Source organism: Heterodontus francisci, chromosome 13 (assembly GCF_036365525.1).
Source record: "Heterodontus francisci isolate sHetFra1 chromosome 13, sHetFra1.hap1, whole genome shotgun sequence".
Taxonomy (NCBI): Eukaryota; Metazoa; Chordata; class Chondrichthyes; order Heterodontiformes; family Heterodontidae; genus Heterodontus; species Heterodontus francisci.
In genome coordinates this window covers 75,980,454-76,000,652 of record NC_090383.1, presented here as the reverse complement: position 1 = coordinate 76,000,652, position 20,199 = coordinate 75,980,454, and the positions used below count along the sequence as shown (strand labels likewise).

The 20,199-nt window shown below is 42.8% G+C and overlaps 1 protein-coding gene across 7 annotated transcripts in view; it reads right to left on the bottom strand.

The window, feature by feature from the left end:
• tatdn3 (TatD DNase domain containing 3) overlaps positions 1-20,199 on the bottom strand; it is a 68,601-nt gene that overhangs the window by 7,770 nt on the left and 40,632 nt on the right. For 4 of the 7 annotated variants that reach the window (XM_068045000.1, XM_068044997.1, XM_068044995.1 and 1 more), the window contains 2 exons: positions 5,764-5,912; positions 1,300-1,355 (listed from right to left, as the gene is read on the bottom strand). In XM_068045000.1, coding sequence (XP_067901101.1) covers positions 1,300-1,355; positions 5,764-5,912 — 205 coding nt within the window. The remainder of the gene's footprint in view (positions 1-1,299; positions 1,356-5,763; positions 5,913-20,199) is intronic. The other 3 variants (XM_068045001.1, XM_068044998.1, XM_068044999.1) reach the window with 1 other exon arrangement.

Below are 20,199 nucleotides of genomic sequence, written 5' to 3'. Positions count from 1 at the left end.
CTGCTGTCACCCCTTCCCCTCCCTACCAAAGCTGTGATAGGATTCCCCTTGTCCTCACCTTCCGCCCCACCAGTCTCCATATTCAATGGATTATCCTCCGCCATTTCTGCCACCTCCAGCGGTGTTGCCACCACCAAAAACATCTTCCCCTCCCCTTTCAGCAATCCCGAAGGACCTGTTCCATTCGCAGCATCATGGTCCACTTCTCAATTACCCTCACCATTTTACCTCCTCCCTCATCACTGTCCAAGGCCCAAAATACTTCTTCCAGGTGAAACAACGATTTACATGTACTTCTTTCAATTTAGTATAATGTATTCGCTGCTCACAATGCAGTCTGCTCTATGCTAAGAAGACCAAAGGCAGATTGGATGACCACTTTGCTGAGCTTCTAGTCACCTGTCATTTTAATTCTTCACCTTGCTGCCATGCTGACCACTCTGTCCTTGGCTTCTTGCAGTGTTCCAGTGAAGCTCAACGCAATCTTTCTATTAGTTACTTAACAGCCTTTCGGATTCAACACGGAGTTCAACAATTTCAGACTGTAACCTCTATCTCCATTTTGTTTTCTTTCTCTTAGCTGGTTTTGGTTTTACTCTCTTGTTTCTCTTTTTTTTGCTTACGGATGGCAGCTGTTCATCATTCTGTTATTTACACCTTCTCTGGACACAACATTTGTTTCTTTACTTGTCTCATTACCAGTCCCTTTGGCTTCCCCCCATCCCCCCCCAACAGTTTTGTAATTTAATATCTCCTGTCTTCCACCCTATCACAAACCTTCCCTTTTGTTCATTTTCCAACCTCCCACTTTCGCTTGCTTAAAACTTATTACATTTCTAACTTTCCCAGTTCTGATGAAAAGTCACTGATCTGAATGTTAACTCTGTTTCTCTCTCCACAAATGCTGCCAGATCTGCTGAGTATTTCCAGCATTTATCTGAGTGAGACAATATTGGGCTAGGCAAATAATTTAGTTTCACTTTCTGGCTAGTATCATGACATGTAAAGGAGCCTTTATTGAAAAAAGTACCATGTGCTCCATTATCTCACACACGTAGTTTGCACGTGTACCTGGAAAAAGATGCCACAGCTTTGACAACATGGCTAAATAACAATGCCTACTGCTCTTGGCAGATGAATGGGAATCAGCAAGAAAAGGCTGGGTGAAATTAAATGGAAATTAAATGAGTGATTGTAAGAAAAATATGACAATTCCATTTGGTCTTAGATACCTCTGTTTAACATTCAATATGCAAGTGACTTGTATAAAACTGAAAACAATAAATTTAAATTTTAGACCTTGCTCCTTCAGAAGATTAATCGTTGGGCGCCCAGCAGAGCGAGAATGTACATTTCTATAAGGAAGAAAATGAGTAATTAGCATAATACAATGCAAGCAATACACTGAATGATCCATTGGAATAAATTTAAAATGGTAATTTCCAACTAAAAATCTGATATGAAATGATGATTGCACAGTATTCAGTACCATTCGCAACTCCACAGGCACGGAAGCAGGTCATGCCCACATGCAGCAAGACCTGGACAACATTCAGGCTTGAGGTGATAAGTGGCAATTAACATTCGTGCCACACAAGTGCCAGGCAATGACCATCTGCAACAAGAGAATCTAACAATCTGCTTGACATTCAATGGGATTATCATGTTGAATCCCCCACCTTCAACATCCTGGGTGTTACTATGGGAAAAGTAACTAACCTTCTAAATCCCCAAATCCCCAAAGTGTGAATGGAAAACTCTCCAATTGCCTGAATGAGTGCACCTCTAACAACATTCAAGAAACTTGGCACCATCCAAGACACAGCAGCCTGCTTGATCAGCACCCCACCATCTTAAACATTCACTCCCTCCACCACAGGCGCACAGGAGCCGCAGTGTGTACCAGCTACAAGATGCACTGCAGCAACTCGCCAAGGCTCCTTTGACAGCACCCTCTAAACCTGCATTCACTACCACCTAGAAGAACAAGGGCAGAAGATGCATGGGAATACTACCATCTGCAAGTTCCTTACCAAGTCACACTCCACCTTGAATTGGAAATATATTTCCGTTCCTTCACTGTCGCTGGGTCACAATCCTAGAACTTCCTCCCTAATAGCACTGGGGAAGTACCTACATCACATGGTCTTCATAGAATCATAGAGTTATACAGCACAGAAACAGGCCCTTCGGCCCATCGCGTCTGTGCCAGCCATCAAGCACCGAACTAGTCTAATCCCATTTTACAGCACTTGGCCCGTAGCCCTGTATGCTATGGCATTTCAAGTGCTCATCTAAATACTTCTTAAATGTTGTGAGGGTTCCTGCCTCTACCACCTCTTCAGGCAGTGCGTTCCAGATTCCAAACACCCTCTGGGTGAACAAATTTTTCCTCAAATCCCCTCTAAACCTCCTGCCCCTTACCTTAAATCTATGCCCCCTGGTTATTCACCCCTCTGCTAAGGGAAAAAGTTTCTTCCTATCTAACCTATGAATGCCCCTCATAATTTTGTATATCTCAATCAGGTCCCCCCCTCAGCCTTCTCTGCTCTAAGGAAAACAACCCCAGCCTTTCTAGTCTCTCTTCATAGCTGAAATGCTCCAGTCCAGGCAACATCCTGGTAATCTCCCTGCACCCTCTCCAGTGCAATCACATCCTTCCTACAGTGTGGCGCCCAAAATTGTACACAGTGCTCCAGCTGTGGCTTAACTAGCGTTTTATACAGCTCCATCATAACCTCCCTGCTCTTATATTCTATGCCTTGGCTAATAAAGGCAAGTATCCCATATGCCTTCCTCACCACCTTATCTACCTGTGCTGCTGCCTTCAATGATCTATGGACAAGTACACCAAGCTCCTTCTGACCCTCTGTACTTCCTAGGGTCCTATCATCCATTGTATATTCCCTTGCTAGTCCAAAATGCATCACCTCACACTTCTCAGGATTCAATTCCATTTGCCACTTCTCTGCCCATTTTACCAGCCCATCTATATCGTCCTGTAATCTAAGTCTTTCCTCCTCACTATTAACGACACCACCAATTTTCGTGTCATTTGCAAACTTACTGATCATACCTCCTTTATTCACGTCTAAATCATTAATGTACACTACAAACAGCAACGGTCCCAGCACCGATCCCTGCAGTACACCACTGGTCACAGGTTTCCACTCGCAAAACCAACCCTCGACCATCACCCTCTGCCTCCTGCCACTAAGCCAATTTTGGATCCAATTTGCCAAATTGCCCTGGATCCCATTGGCTCTTACCTTCTTAATCAATCTCCCATGAGGGACCTCTCTTGTGGCCATAGAGGATTTGAAGATTTGTGTCAGAGCCCCTGCTATCTCCTTCCTTGCCTCACATAACAGCATGGGATACATCTCATCTGGGCCTGGGGAATTATCCACTTTTTAGCCCGCTGAAACAGCTAATACTTCCTCCCTTTCAATGCTAATATGTTCAAGTATATCACAATCCCCTTTCCTGATCTCTACACCTACATCGTCCTTCTCCATAGTGAACACAGATGAAAAGTAATCATTTAAAACCTCACCTATGTCCTCCGGCTCCACACACAGATTGCCAATTTGTTCCCTAATGTGCCCTACTCTTTCCCTGGTTATCCTCTTGCCCTTAATGTACTTATAAAACGCCTTGGGATTTTCCTTTAACTTGCCAGTCAGTGTTTTTTCATGTCCCCTCCTCGCTCTCCTAATCACTTTTTAAGTAGCCCCCACACTTTCTATGCTCCTCTAGTGCCTCCGTTGTTTTCAGTGCTCTGAATCTGCCATAAGCCTCCTTTTTTCCCTTATCCAATCCACTATATCCCTTGATAACCAGGGTTCCCTGGACTTGTTGGTCCTACCCTTCATCTTAACGAGAAGATGTTGGCTCTGAACTCTCACTATTTCCTCTTTGAATGACTCCCACTGGTCTGATGTAGACTTTCCTACAGGTAGCTGCTCCCAGTCCACTATGGCGAGATCCTGTTTTATCATATTGAAATTGGCCTTCCCCCAATTCAGTACCTTTATTTCCAGTCCATCATTGACCTTTTCCATAACTACCTGAAATCTTAAGAGTTATGGTCACTATCCCTGAAATGCTCCCCCAATAACACTCCTACCACTTGTCCGGCTTCATTCCCTAGGATCAGGTCCAGTACCGCCCCTTCTCTTGTAGGACGTTCTACGTGCTGGCTCAAAAAGCTCTCCTGTATGCATTTTAAGAATTCCGCCCCCTTTAAGCCTTTTGCACTAAGATTATCCCGTTGATATTGGGGAAGTTGAAATCCCCTACTATTATTACTCTATTATTTTTACACCTGAGATTTGCCTACATATCTGCTCCTCTATCTCTCCCTGAAGGGAGGCCAGGAGTACACTCCCAGCCAAGTGATTGCCCCCTTTTTGTTTTTAAGTTCTACCCATATGGCCTCATTTGAGGAACCTTCTAAGATATCATCCCTCCTTACTACAGTAATTGACTCCTTGGTCAATAGTGCAATGCCAGCTACTCTTTTACCCCCTCCCCTGTCACGCCTGCAGTGGTTCAAAATGGTGGCTCACCACCAGGTTCTCAAGGGCAATTAGGGATGAGCAATAAAGGCTGACCTTGCCAGCGATGCTCACATCACAAGAACAAATAATTAAAAATATATGTTAAGCTGTTTCAGTTTTTTTTAATCAATTCTTAGACGGAAACATTGCAGCACTACTTCCAGCCCTGTTACAGCTTAGGTGTTTTGAAAATAATGAAAGAGAACTTAAAAGATCATCCACCTGGTCACAGATTTTGTATTTTTGATTTACCCCACCCCCATTCTTGCTGTGGAACCCCTTAAATTGTTCAGAGTTTAAACAGAGACACAGAAAATAGCTCCACTAACTTCAGTGATGACTGTCCTTAAATTCCTCCACAACACATTCCAGAAATCAGCACTTGCATTTTGATTACAAGGTGTCCAAGCTGAGACATTCCAATATTGCATTTGTGCACAGCAACACAATGTTGAAACTACTCCCCCACCTCATAGTAATTAAGTCTGTGCTTATATGTTCTGCACCTGTCATTTAATTAAACATTGACAAAAGACCCAACACTGTCTGCTTTGGCACACAGAACACCAAGTGCGTGTTCTAAATCACGTGCTTTTTTTTTAGTTCAGTAATGCAGCTGGTATCTTGGTATTTATGGCCCTGTTCCCCTTCTCCCCACGCCCAGTGTCATGTGAATCTTTTATCTTCTTAATAAATATACACACACCTTTTGTTTACAGTTTGCTGTTCGAAACAAAACGTCCCAAAAAACCAAGCCTAACAATATCTAGATTGTTCCCTGCAAACCAGAAATGGCAGTCTTGAACATGTTGCATGCTATCTAGCCTTACTCCATCGCTTTGATTAGAATTGAGTCATGAAAAGAGGAAGGCCATGCAAGTTCAACTTCTTGATCTGCGAACATGCAATCAGATGCAGAAAAAGGGAGAATGCTCAAAGTAAACTAGCCGCAACAGCAGTGAACTGCAAAGAAAAACACCCAAAGTGGCACATATAACTGAAATAAAACGACGCAGATTAACCCTTTTGATTACTGAATGTTTTTTGGAACCTGCACATTTACTAACTGCCAAAAATGATGAGGACAATGTGTCCTCAGGAATTTCCAACTACGGATGGACTACAAGCTATAGCCAAATTAGCCTGTAGACATTCATAATTACGACAAAATAGACGGCAAGTAGCTTGAACTTTACTATACCCATCTCCCAATTCACAAAGAAAAGAGGTTTTACAGTACAAAGGTAAATCCAGCTGCTTTGCAATTTCAATCTGTTCAATGAAGACCTTTCTCTGTTCATTTTTCTGTGCCTCAGTGCTGGCAAATCGTGGGGTGAAATCCAATCCAACCTGGAATAAAATCAGAAGCCAACATGAGGGAATTTTATATAAAATTACTCAGATTATACACATTAATCGACTAGATCAATGTAGAATTATCAAAAACATTATTTTTCAGTCCATTAATAATTGTGTGCCTTCATGTTAAAGCAATGTTTACAAATTTGAGGTTTAGTCATCCATGCAGCTACCTTTACCCATCTTGTGAATACTTTTTATTCACCCGCAAACTACCAACTTCCTAGTATTTGGCCCTCCATCCACTCTGACCATCATTTTCCAATCTTCTCTGGCTAGAGGCATGGTGCCAGAGGACTGGAGGACTGCCAACATTGTGCCATTGTTTAAAAAGGGAGAAAGGGATAGACAAGGTAATTACAGGCCAATCACTGAACCTTGGTGGTGGGCAAATTATTGGAAAAAATTCTGCGGGTCAGTATGAATCATCATTTAGAAAGGCATGGATTAGTTTAGTTTAGTTTAGAGATACAGCACTGAAACAGGCCCTTCGGCCCACCGAGTCTGTGCCGACCATCAACCACCCATTTATACTAATCCTACACTAATTCCACATTCCTACCACATCCCCACCTGTCCCTATATTTCCCTGCCACCTACCTATACTAGGGGCAATTGCTAATGGCCAATTTACCTATCAACCTGCAAGTCTTTGGCATGTTGGAGGAAACCGGAGCACCCGGAAGAAACCCACGCAGACACAGGGAGAACTTGCAAACTCCACACAGGCAGTACCCAGAATTGAACCCGGGTCGCTGGAGCTGTGAGGCTGCAGTGCTAACCACTGCGCCATTAATCAAGGATAGTCAGCATGGATTTTTTTTTTTTAAGGGGTCATGCCTGACTAACTTGACTGAATTTTCTGTGGAGGTAAAAAAGGTGGGTTGACACATTTGATGTAGTCTACATGAATTTTAGCAAGGCTACCAATATACGAATTAGGAGCAGGAGTAGGTCACTCAGCCCCTCGAGCCTGCTCCACTACTCAATAAGATCATGGCTGATCTGATTGTAACCTCAACTCCATATTCCTGCCTACCCCAATAACCTTTCACCCCCTTGCTTATCAAGAATCTACCTACCTCTGCCTTAAAAATATTCAAAGACTCTGCTTCCATGGCCTTTTGAGGAAGATAGTTCCAAAGATTCACGACCCCGAGAGAAAAAAAATTCTTCTCATCTGTCTTAAATGGGCGACCCCTTATTTTTAAACAGTGACCCCTAGTTCTAGATTCTCCCACAAGGGGACACATCTTTTCCACATCCACCCTGTCAAGACCCCTCAGAATCTTATATGTTTCAATCAAGTCGCCTCTTACTCTTTTAAACTCCAGCGGATACAAGCCTAGCCTGCCCAACTTTTCCTCATAAGACAACCTGCCCATTCCAGGTATTAGTCTAGTAAACCTTCTGTGCACTTCGTCCAACGCATTTACATCCTTCCTTTAATAAGGAGACAAAGTACTCCAACGTAGAGGGGCATCTGTTGTTCGTGGCATTTCTCCTGTATCTGGCGAAGGGAGAACAGCATGTCAATGGTGGATCTCTCTGCTCGAAAGCCACGCTGTGCCTCAGGGTAGACATACTCAGCCAGCTTCTGGAACCTATTTAAAACAACTCGAACGAAGACTTTCCCCACTATGCTGAGCAGGGAGATGCCATGGTAGTTGTTCCAGTCACCATGGTTACCCTTGTCCTTATAGAGGATGATGATATCGGCATCGCGCATGTCCTGTGGTACTGCTCCCTCATCCCAGCACAGGCAAAGCAGATCATGGAGTGCTGAGAGTATAGCAGGCTTGGCACTCTTGATTACTTCAGGGGTAATGCCGTCCTTCGCAGGGGCTTTTCCACTGGCTAGAGAATCAATGGCATCACTGAGTTCCGATTTTGTTGGCTGTTTGTCCAGCTCATCCATGACTGGCAGAGACGGGGCTACATTGAGGGCAGTCTCAGTGACAACATTTTCCCCCAAGTACAGTTCTAGGTAGTGCTCCACCCAGCGGTCCATTTGCCTGCGTTGGTCAGTGATTGTGTCCCCTGATTTAGAATTGAGGCGGCGATGTTCCTGATGGTTGGCCCAAAAGTTCTCTTGATGCCATCATACATTCCTCTGAAGTTTCCACTTTCATAGATCTCACCAAAGCCTTTGACCTCGTCAGCAGATGTGGTCCCTTCAGACTACTAGAAAAGATCGGATGTCCACCAAAGCTACTAAGTATCATCACCTCATTCCATGACAATATGAAAGGCACAATTCAGCATAGCGGCGCCTCATCAGACCCCTTTCCTATCCTGAGTGGCGTGAAACAGGGCTACGATCTCGCATCTACACTGTTTGGGATCTTCCTCTCCCTGCTACTCTCACATGCGTTCAAGCCTTCAGAAGAAGGAATTTTCCTCCACACAAGATCAGATGTTAGACGGGCAAAGTTGAACAACCTAAGAGCGAAGACCAAAGTACGGAAGGTCCTCATCAGGGAACTCCTCTTTGCCGACGATGCTGCATTAACATCTCACACAGAAGGGTGTCTGCAGAGATTCATCGACAGGATTGTGGCTGCCTGCAACGATTTTGGCCTAACCATCAGCCTCAAGCAAACGAACATCATGGGACAGGACGTCAGAAATGCTCTATCCATCAATATCGGCGACCACGCTCTGGAAGTGGTTCAAGAGTTCACCTACCTAGTCTCAACTATCACCAGTAACCCTGTCTCTCGATGCAGAAATCAACAAGCGCATGGGAAAGGCGTCCGCTGCTATGCCTAGACTGGCCAAGACAGTGTGGGAAAATGGCTCACTGACACGGAACACAAAAGTCCAAGTGTATCAAGCCTGTGTCCTCAGTACCTTGCTCTATGGCAGCAAGGCCTGGACAACGTATGTCAGCCAAGAGCGAAGTCTCAATTCATTCCACCTTCGCTGCCTACGGAGAAACCTTGGCATCAGGTGGCAGGACTGTATCTCCAACGGAGAAGTCCTCGAGGCGGCCAACATCCCCAGCATATACACCCTACTGAGCCAGTGGCGCTTGAGATAGCTTGGCCATGTGAGCCGCATGGAAGATGTCAGGATCCCAAGGACACATTGTACAGCGAGCTCGTCACTGGTATCAGACCCACCAGCCGTCCATGTCTCTGCTTTAAAGATGTCTGCAAACACGACATGAAGTCCTGTGACATTGATCACAAGTTGTGGGAGTCAGTTGCCAGGGATCGCCAGAGCTGGCGGGCAGCCATAAAGGCGGGGCTAAAGAGTGGCGAGTCGAAGAGACTTAGCTGTTGGCAGGAAAAAAGACAGAAGCGCAAGGGGAGAGCCAACTGTGTAACAGCCCTGACAACCATTTTTATCTGCAGCACCTGTGGAAGAGTCTGTCACTCTAGAATTGGCCTTTATAGCCACTCCAGGTACTGCTCACAAACCACTGACCACCTCCAGGTGCTTACCCATCGTCTCTAGAGACAAGGAGGCCAAAGAAGACAGTACTCCAGGTGTGGTCTCACCCAGACAGATTCGGGGTTTCACAACAGGCTTTTAAAGAAAAGTCAGAAAACCCCGAATCTGTCAAAGTTGGGAAATATATTTCTGCTTCAGCAGCTGAGCTGTGAAACTGACAATGCAATGTTTTTAAAAAGGCAACTCTGCAAGAAGCCGACAATGGGAAATTTCCCATCACCAGTCATAGAGCCCAGGGATGGATGAGAAATAACCCTGGGTGTTAATTGTGTGATTATATGCAGGTGAAGGGAGTTAATTGAGGTTTTAGTTGAGCACTTAAAAGCAAACACTCACTGGGAGTGGGAAGGGGATTTGTGTGAAGAGCTACATGTTTGTAATCCTTTTACTCTGCACAATAAATGTGAAACTGAGTAAATATAGGGTCCAGCCTTAACCTTCTATAACAAGCTTTCTGGAGTTGAACATGGTAGCACAGGATGGCTGCCTAAAGCTGAAGGTTGAAAAATAGGATTTTTATTGGATAGAAGACTAAAGCCTCAACGGCCATTGTGAAAAATATGGCAGAAAGCAAGCGCAAAATGTCAGGGTATGATTACCCTCCGGTGTTTTCGGAGTCTGAACCATATGACCAGTGGAAGAATGAAGTGGATATGTAGACACGGGTTACATCGCTACGAAAAAGGGAACGAGGCATGGCCTTGGCGTTGTCATTTCCTACGAAAAGTAAAATCAGAAGTACAGTGTTTTCTGAACTGGATGGTCATCAGTTGGATGCCGATGAAGGGTTGGATCTTCTGTTAGGATTTTTGGATTAAATTTACAAGAAAGATGACCTATTGAATACGTATGAGGCATGGTCAGACTTTGACAGGATTTTGGAAAACAGATGGTTATTCAATGGAGGAGTATATCACAGACTTTAACTGACTGTATAAAAGATTGAGGAAGTTCAATTTTGAGATCACTGGTTCAGTGCTAGCTTTTAAATTGCTAGATTGTGCTAGGGTGTCGCATATGGACAAGCTCCTGGTTCTAACTGGGCTTCGGTCCTTGGACAAAGACTCCCTGTTGGACCAAATGTCTGCAGCTTTAAAAATATTCCTGAGAAAGAGTCATTTCTCGCAGTCCTGCTAGAACCAGTGGGACACTGAGGTGACAAAAAAATGGAGGACTCAATGTTTACAAGATTTAGAAATAATCCAGGTACTGGAAGCAGGCCTAAGTACAATGGAAGAGTTAAAGACTGCAGGAATGAGGATGAAAACACCTTTAGCAGATCTGAATATTACCGTGGAAGACAGGGTTGGAACAGCAATCCAAGGTGAATGAATCTCAGGAATGCCTAATGAACAGTTAATAGGTGTTTCAGATGTGACTCAAAGTATTATGCAATGAACTGAAGAGTCTTCGAAATAACAGGACGCAGAAAATTCTGAGGCAGAAGAGGAAGATACTGATGGATCTGAAATAATTTTATTAGTTACAAGGAGTTTTAGTCCTGTGATGAATGTGTTGGTTGCGGATTCGTTCAACTGTGTGGTACTGGACAGCGCTTGTACGTCGACAGTATGTGGAACTGACTGAATCCAGATAACACTGTGACCACTCAGTAGTGAGGATCAACACAAGGTTAAGGAGTGTAAAAGTACTACCAGCTTTAGATTTGGTGATGACGACACTGAAGTCACCGAAGAGAGTAGTAATCTCATGTAAAATAGCTGGAGTAAGCCACTTTATCAGTACTGATGTAGCCTCCAGTGAGATACCTTTACTATTGAGTAAGCCTTCGATGAAAAAGACACAGATGAAACTTGATATGAAGCACGATAATTCAATTGTTTTTGGGAAGCCAGTGAATTTGCAATTTACCGAGTCGGGCATTATTGTATCCCCTTAACAAAACTTGATATTTCTAGTCAGAGTGTTGGAGAAGTATTGATGGCATCAGATGTTACAAATGAGAGAGATAAAAGGCAAATTGTCAAAGTTGCACAAGCAATTTGCTCACCCTCTTGTCAGAGATTAAAAACTCTATTAAAAGATGCAGGTGTGACTGATGGAGAGTATACGAGGATAATAGAAGAGATTAGTGAAAAGTGTGAGATTTGTAATAAGTATCAGAGGACACCATCACATCCTACTGTCAGCCATCCATTGGCATGTGACTTTAACGAGGTAGTTGCCATGGATTTAGAGGTATGGGACAAAGACAAGAATATTTTCATTTTACATTTTATAGACCTAGCAATTAGATTTAGTCTTTCTACAATAATAAATAGTAAGGACAAAAGGGTGATTATAGATAAAATTATGGAGAAATGAATAGGGACTGGGCTTGAGGCACCAGCTAAGTTTCTGACTGATAATGGAGGGGAATTTGCCAATGACGAGTTCAGGGATATGTGCGAAAACATGAACATTACCATTATAAATACTGCAGCTGAAAGTCCTTTCAGCAATGGGCTTTGTGTAAGGAATCACGCAGTGGTTGATGAAATGTTACATAAAATCTTGGCTGACCAGCCAAACTGCAAGTTGACAACTGCCCTGGCACAGGAGGTTCATGTGAAGAATTCACTTCAGATGGTCGGAGGATATAGTCCCTAATCAGTTGGCCTATGGGCGTAATCCCAAATTGCCTTTTGTACTGTGCGACAGTCCTCCTGCTCTAGAAGGTACTACAATTAGTTCAATTTTTTTATACATTTGAATGCTTTACATGCAGGGAGACGGGCTTTCATCAAGGCTGAGGTCTCTTGAGAAAATTTGCAGAGCTCTGAGGCATCATACAAGACCATCTGAGGCAGAATTTAATTCAGGAGATTTGGTCTAATTATAAAAGATAGGGCCTTAGGGAATGGAAGGGCCCTGGTAAGGTAATCGGTCAGGATGGTAAGACAGTAGTTATCAAGCATGGAAATCAAACTTTTGAGGTTCATTCTTCACGATTAATCGGGATTGTTGCTGAAACACTGGATCTTGTGGAGGCAGTGGACATGGGGTTCTATTTTTCAAATATTTTGGGTGAAATTCTGAACAAGGGACATCCTGAAGACAGGATACTCATTGAATGTTATGTGGATAATCATTCTTTGTGAGACAATGTACACTCTACAAAAAGTGTGAGTGAGAAAAGACTACGTATTGACCTCACTGGACTGAAACAAATGCTGAACAGAAAAGGAAATTTCCAAACTTAAATGGGTAGATGCAAGTCATCAGCTATCCAATTGTTTCACAAAGAGAAATGCGAGTGCAAATAAATTGTTGCAGGTGTTGGTTGAGGGGCTTCTCACAATGTAAAAAAAGCTTTGTGCCCAATATGGAATTTAATTTTGAAATATTCTTTGGAGCATGTTAATCTAAGTTGTATTGTAAAAGAAAGAAGGGAATCTGTTAATTGTGTGATTATATGCAGGTAAAGAGAGTTAATTGGGGTTTTAGTTGAACACTTTAAAGTAGACACTCACTGGGACTGGGAGAGGGATTTGTGTAAAGAGCTGCATGTTTGTAATCCTTTTACCCTGCACAATAAATGTGAAACTGAGTAAATATAGGGTCCAGCCTTATCCTTCTATAACAAGCTTTCTGGAGTTGAACACCGGGTACAGTTTGGTCCACGGGCTGGATGGAATCCTTTCGTGGGCCGGATCCTGGCTCACGGTCCATATGTGGGACAACACTGCCCTATACCATGAGCTTTTATTTTCCGCAATAACTTTTCATGTGGCACCTCATCAAATGCCTTCTGGAAATCTAAGTACAGTACATCTACTGATTGCCCTTTAACCACAGCACGTTACTTCTTAAAAGAACTGCAATAAATTGGTTAAGTATGATTTCTCTTTCACAAAACCATGTTGACTCTGCCTGATTACCGTGAATATTTCTGTGTCCTGCTATAACGTCTTTAATAATAGCTTCAAACATTTTCCCTGTAGTTTCTGGCCTGTAGTTTCCTGCTTTCGGTCTCCCTCCCTTTATGAATAAATGAGTTACATTCGCTATTTTCCAATCAAATGGAACCTTCCCCGAATGTAGGCAATTTTGGAAAATTAAAACCAACGCATCAACTACCTCATCAGCCATTTCTTTTAAGACCCGGGGTCTTATCGGCAACCAGCTGCAACAATTTGCTCAGTGCCACTTCCATGGTGATTGTAATTTTCTTCAGTTCCTCCCTCCCTTCAATTTCCTGATTTACAGCTGTTTCTGGAATGTTACTTATATCCTCTATAGTGAAGACTGATGCAAAATATCTGTTCGAATCATCTGCCATCTCCTTATTTTCCCTTATTAATTCCCCAGACTCACTTTTCTATAGGACCAATGCTCACTTTGTTAACTCTTTTTCTTAAATAGCTATAGAAACTCTTAGTATCTGTCTTTATATTTCTAGCTAGCTTTCTCTCGTACTCTAATTTTTCCCTCCTTGTTAACCTTTTCATCGTTCTTAGCTGCTTTTTATATTCTTTCCAGTCTTCTGAACTGCCACCCATCTTTGTGCAATTATATGCTTTTTCTTTAAGTTTGGTACTATCTTTAACTTTTTTAGTTAACCCCAGATGGTGGGTCATCCACTTGGAATTTTTTTCTCTTGTTGCAATATATCTATTCTGTGTATTATGAAATATCCCCTTAAATGTCTGCCACTGCATCTCTATTCCCTTAACCTGATCTGCCAGTTCACTTTAGCTAGCTCTGCTTCATGCCCTCATAATTGCCCTTATTTAAGATTAAAATACTAGTCATAGACCCACTCCTCTCTCCCTCGAACTGAAAGTAAAATTCAATCACATTATGATTGCTGCTGCCTTGGGGCACCTTCACTATGAGGTCATTAATTAATCCTATCTCGTTGCACAAAACCAGGTCCTGTATAGCCTGTTCTCTGGTTGGCTCCAGAACGTGCTGTTCTAAGAAACTATCCCAAAAACATTCTATGAACTTCTCATCTAAGCTACCTTTGCCATCTTATTTTACCAGTTTATATGTAGAGTAAAAGCCTCCATGATTATCGCCATACCTTTCTGACAAGCACCCATTATTTCTTACTTTATACCCCGTCCTACAGTGTGGTTACTGTTAGGTGGCCTATACACCACTCCCACAAGTGACTTCTTGCCTTTATCATCTCGACCCAAACAGCTTCTACACCTGATTTCCTGAACTTGGGTCATCCCTCTCTTTTGTGCTAAAGCAGTCATTAATTAATAGAGCCACTGCTCCACCTTTTCCTAGCTTCCTGTCCTTCCTAAATGTCATGTACCCTTCAATATTCAGGTCCCAATCGCTGTCAACCTGCAGCCATGTCTCTGTAATGGTCATCAGATTGTACTTATTTATTTCTATTTCTGCTATCAGTTCACCTGTTTTGTTTCAAATGCTACGTACATTCAGATACAGAGCCTTTAGTTTTGTTCTTTTATTAATTTTGTAACCTCTAGCCTTGTCTGCTGATTTACTGTTAGATTTGTACTCTCTGTCTCTTCCGGTCACAGTCTGTTTATCTTTTCCCATATTGATACCTTTCTCTATTGCCTTGTCTCTACTCTTTGATTTACCACATCTTCCCAAATTTGATCCCTGTCCCCACTATTTAGTTTTAAACCCTCTCTACTTCCTTAGTTATGCGGCTCACTAGCACACTGGTCCCAGCACGGTTCAGGTGTAGACAGTCCCAATGGTACAACCTCCACTTTTCCAAGTACTGGTGCTAGTGCCCCACGAACCAGAACCCACTTCTACACATCAGTCTTTGAGCCATGCATTCATTTCTCCAATCTTAATCCTACTCTAATTTGCAGTTGGCTCAGGTAATAAACTAGCGATTATTACCTTTGAAGTTCTGCTTCTTAATTTGGTGCCTCGCTCCTCATACTGACTATGCAGAACCTTTCCTTGTCCTGCCTATGTCATTGGTAGCTACATGGATCACAAGAACTGGATCCTCCCCCTCTCACTGCAAATTCCTCTCTAGCCCTGAGCAGATGTCCCAAACCCTGGCACCAGGCAGGCAACACAGCCTTCTGGACTCTCTCTCTTTGCTGCAGAGAACAGTGTCAATCCCCCTCACTATACTGTCCCCTACTGCCACTACTTTCCTTTTTGCTCCCCCCGTTTGAACGGCTTCCTGTGCCATGGTCAGTCTGCTCATTCACACTACAGCCCTCACTCTTGTCCCTACCAGCTGCAAGAAGCTTGAACTTGTTGCTCAATTGCAAGGGCTCAGGTTCCTTCATTCCCACCTTCTCCAACCCCTTACCTTCCTGATTCGCAGTCACACCCTCCTGTCCCTGACCAAAACAAATGAGCCTATCCTAAGAGGTGTGACTGGCTTCTGACAAGGTCCCACATGACAGACTGGTCAAAAAAGTAAAAGCTCATGGGATCTATGGGGAAGTGGCAAGCTGGATCCAAAACTGGATCAGTGGCAAGAAGCAATGCATAGTGATCAACAGGTGTTTTTGTGTCTGGAAGGATGTTTCCAGTTGTTCTGCAGGTCTCAGTCTTAGGTCCCTTATTTTTCATGGTACATATCAATGATTTGGACTTGAATGTAGGGGGCATTATTAAGAGGTTTGAAGATGATACAAAGATTGGCCATGAGGTTGATAGTGAGGAGGAAAGCTGTAGACTGCAGCAAGATATCAATGGACTAGTCAGATGCTTAGAAAAGTGGCAAATGGAATTCAATCTGGATAAATGTGAGGTAATGCATTTGGGAAGGGCAAACAAGGCAAGGGAATACACAATAAATGGTAGGATATAGGCCAGACTGGCCAAGAGAGTGTGGGAAAATGGCGCACGGACATGGAACACAAAAGTCCAAGTGTATCAAGCCTGTGTCCTCAGTACCTTGCTCTACGGCAGTGAGGCCTGGACAACGTATGTCAGCCAAGAGCGACGTCTCAATTCATTCCATCTTCGCTGCCTATGGAGAATCCTTGGCATCAGGTGGCAGGACCATATCTCCAACACAGAAGTCCTCGAGGCGGCCAACATCCCCAGCATATACACCCTACTGAGCCAGCGGCGCTTGAGATGGCTTGGCCACGTGAGCCGCATGGAAGATGGCAGGATCCCCAAGGACACATTGCACAGCGAGCTCGTCACTGGTATCAGACCCACCGGCCATCCATGTCTCTGCTTTAAAGATGTCTGCAAACGTGACATTGATCACAAGTCGTGGGAGTCAGTTGCCAGTGATCGCCAGAACTGGCGGGCAGCCATAAAGTGTGGCGAGTCGAAGAGACTTAGCAGTTGAAAAAAGACAGAAGCACAAGGGGAGAGCCAACTGTGTAACAGCCCCGAAACCAATTTTATCTGCAGCACCTGTGGAAGAGTCTGTCACTCTAGAATTGTCTTTTATAGCCACTCCAGGCGCTGCTTCACAAACCACTGACCACCTCTAGGCACTTACCCACTGTCTCTTGTGACAAGGAGGCCAAAGAAGAAGAACTGAAGTGTAAAGACTTTGGAGTACATGTCCACAGATCCCTGAAGGTAGTAGAACAGGCCAACAAGGTGGTTAAGAAGGCATACAGGATACTTCCCTTTATTAGCTGAAGCAGAGAATGCAAGAACAGGGAGGTTATGCTTTTAGGACACTAGTTAGGCCACAGCTAGAGTAGCTGCATACAGTTCTGACCACCACCTTACAAGGAAGGTTGTGATTGCACCAGAGAGCGTACAGGGGAGATTTACGAGGATGTTGCCAGGACTGGAAAATTTTAGTTATGAGGAAAGATCAGATAGGCTGGAATTGTTTTCTTTGGAAAATAGAAGGCTGAGGGGAGATATAGTTGAGGTGTATAAAATTATTTTGGGCCTAGGAAGGACCTATTTCTCTTAGTAGAGAGGTCAATAACCAGTGGGCATAGATTTAAATTAATTGGTCAAAGGATCAGAGGGGAGTTGAGAAACTATTTCACCCAGAGAATTGTAGGGGTCTGGAACCTGAAAGGGCAGTAGAGGCAGAAATCCTCACTGCATTTAAAAAGCACTTGGAAATGCACTTAAAATGCTGTAACCTACAAGGCTATGGATCAAGAGCCAGAAAGTGGGATTAGGCTGGATAGCTTTTTTTTTTGGCCAAATGGTCTCCTTCCATGCCGTAAATTTCTGTGATTCTACGATTCTAAATGGTTCGCTTAGGTGTTCATATACTGTTATTTTAATTTGATGCTGTTCTTACACTCAGAATTCAATTATGTAATTGTCTGATTGCTACGATTTCACCATCTATCAGAAGCTTTACTGTGAAAGGTGGATGATTCAATGGATGTGTTTGGGTTTGTGTGATGTTGATAATAAACACCAACAGTCAGCCATTTGGTTCAGATGTATTCACAATGCTACGATTGATCAAGTGCAGTTTTTTTTTTGTCAGTTTTAAACTTAAAAATTATTTATCACTCGCTATAGACATTACTATATTAACAGTGAGTGCATTAACACACCTGTATCAGTAATTACCACTGCTGATAGCTCCAGAAAATAGTTTAAAACCGACTAAAATGAACTGGGGGGAAAAAACACTGGGAGCATTTTTATTGATGTTACTCCCTAAGCCTACTCTTAGAGGGCATTTTTCTGGATATTTTAGACACTGAAGAGCCTCTAAGTTGGCCAATATGGGGTCGTAAGCCAAAATGCAGGTTTAGCCTGTGTTTAGCACAAGACGCCATCTTGGTACAGGAGTTGAACCGCACTAGGAACAGCCGCCGGAGGATCATTAAAGGGTCTGATTACCAGTTAAAATGCCTGCTAGTGTTCATTAAGGAGGCTACATGGCATTTTGTGGATAGCGCTTGACCTAATCCGCTCTACTAACACTGTCCAGTTGATTGGGAGCAAGTCATTGCAGAGGATTTTGAGTGCTACTTAAACATATATCACCTTTTACTGACTACTTGCTGCTGGAGGTATGAACAGTATTTTTGAAACACCTTTCTAGGACACATTGCAAGACTTCATCAACACTCTATCAACATTTTTTCTGGAAATTCTCTGAGGACATCTAAAAAAATTAGGTGCTGTGCTACTTTACCTTACTGGACACCTTATAAGAGTCACAAGGAGAGAAAGGGAGTGCTTGGTCATGGGGATCTTGCTAGGGGTCCCTCTTGGTCCACAGGAGGAATGAGAGGAGGCCAGACAGCGGCAGGAGAGAGGGACAGGAGGGCGAGATGGACTCCTTCCCCTTTGCGAGTACAGGCCATCCCTCCTCTGGGCCTCCTCCACCAGGACCTCCAGTGCCACATCCAAGAACTTGTGTGTCCTCTCCCTCATCCTGAGCCATCCTGAAACATGCCGTAGTGTATCAGCCAGCACACTCCACATCTTCAGTGGAAGTCGGTGAGTGTAACCCACATGTACTGCTCCACACAAATTGCATCAAATCAGTGCTTAAGTGCTGACCTGCACTTCCTGGCAAGTGCAAATTATGGTAATCAGCAATTAGAACCACTATTGTGTACTAAAACTAGACTCGCATGTATAGAAACATAGAAAATAGGAGTAGGCCATTCGGCCCTTCTAGCCTGCACTGCCATTCAATACAATCATGGCTGATCGTCCAAACTCAGTACCTTGTTCCCACTTTCTCCCCGTATCCCTTGATTCCTTTAGCCCTAAGAACTATATCTAACTCTTTCTTGAATATATTTAATGATTTGTAGCTTAATAGTACAGCACTCATTTAGCACCTGTTTTCACCCTTTCACAAAAATAACCCCCTTATTCTTTTAATCCCATAGACTGCAGCAAATCCTGGCCTTAAGAATGGTGATCTGTATAACATCACCATTGTGGCAAAGGTAGCGAGCTGAATTCACACGGTTATCACCGGTACAGTTATGTATAGAGATCTTGAGTAAAAGTGATTTTTTAAGAAGTTAATATGGACAATTTCTATTTTATATGTTGTCAATTTGTAATACTTGTTTGGACTGACAATAGAATGAGATATTTTATCTCATTTTTTTTTGGCTTACATCCTCTATTGTTAACATTTGCGATCTGAATAAATGGAGTTTTTGTATAATGTTGACTTGGAGAGGATTCACAGACCAACATTGCTACAATTGACAAAGGAATAAGAGCTATTATCTGATTTTTATACAACCATTATGATATGCTAGATCTAGCATTCAATGAAAAATAATGCAGTACTGCACCATTGAGGGGGCTGAGGCCATATTAGTACAGTACCTAAAACATCACAAACATAATTTTAATAGATTTTAAGCCTTGACCCCCAAATACTAATACAGTAACCACCTGGCATTTTTATTTTTTTAAAATACATATGACAATGACAATAGTTCCAGATGACTTATTGATTATTATTGTTGCTTTGTCAACATAGACAAAGCCTTCTGTTTCATACCAAGTTGTGTGAACCATTTTCTGCTCAATGCATTGACATAACTTCAATGCTAAAAGGTCAATGGAAGATTAAATGTTCTTAATTTTTTTTTAAGCAGTACAAAATATTATATCATGCTGAATAAAACAATATGATGCATTTCAAGAGAAGAATGTGGAAAGACAATAGAAACTAAATAGTACAGTTTTAAAGGGTGTGCCGAAACAGACGTAGGGGTTCATATACATTAATCTTTGAAGTTGGCAGGACAAGTTGATAAAGCTATTAAAAAAGCATGTGGAACCCATGGCTTTAATAAGTGAAGGTATGGAACAAAAGCAACGGAGTTATACTAGACCTTTATAAATCACTGTTTATGCCTCAGCTGACGTACTATGTCCAATTTAGGAATGATGTCAAGGCCTTTGAGAGGGTGCAGAGTAA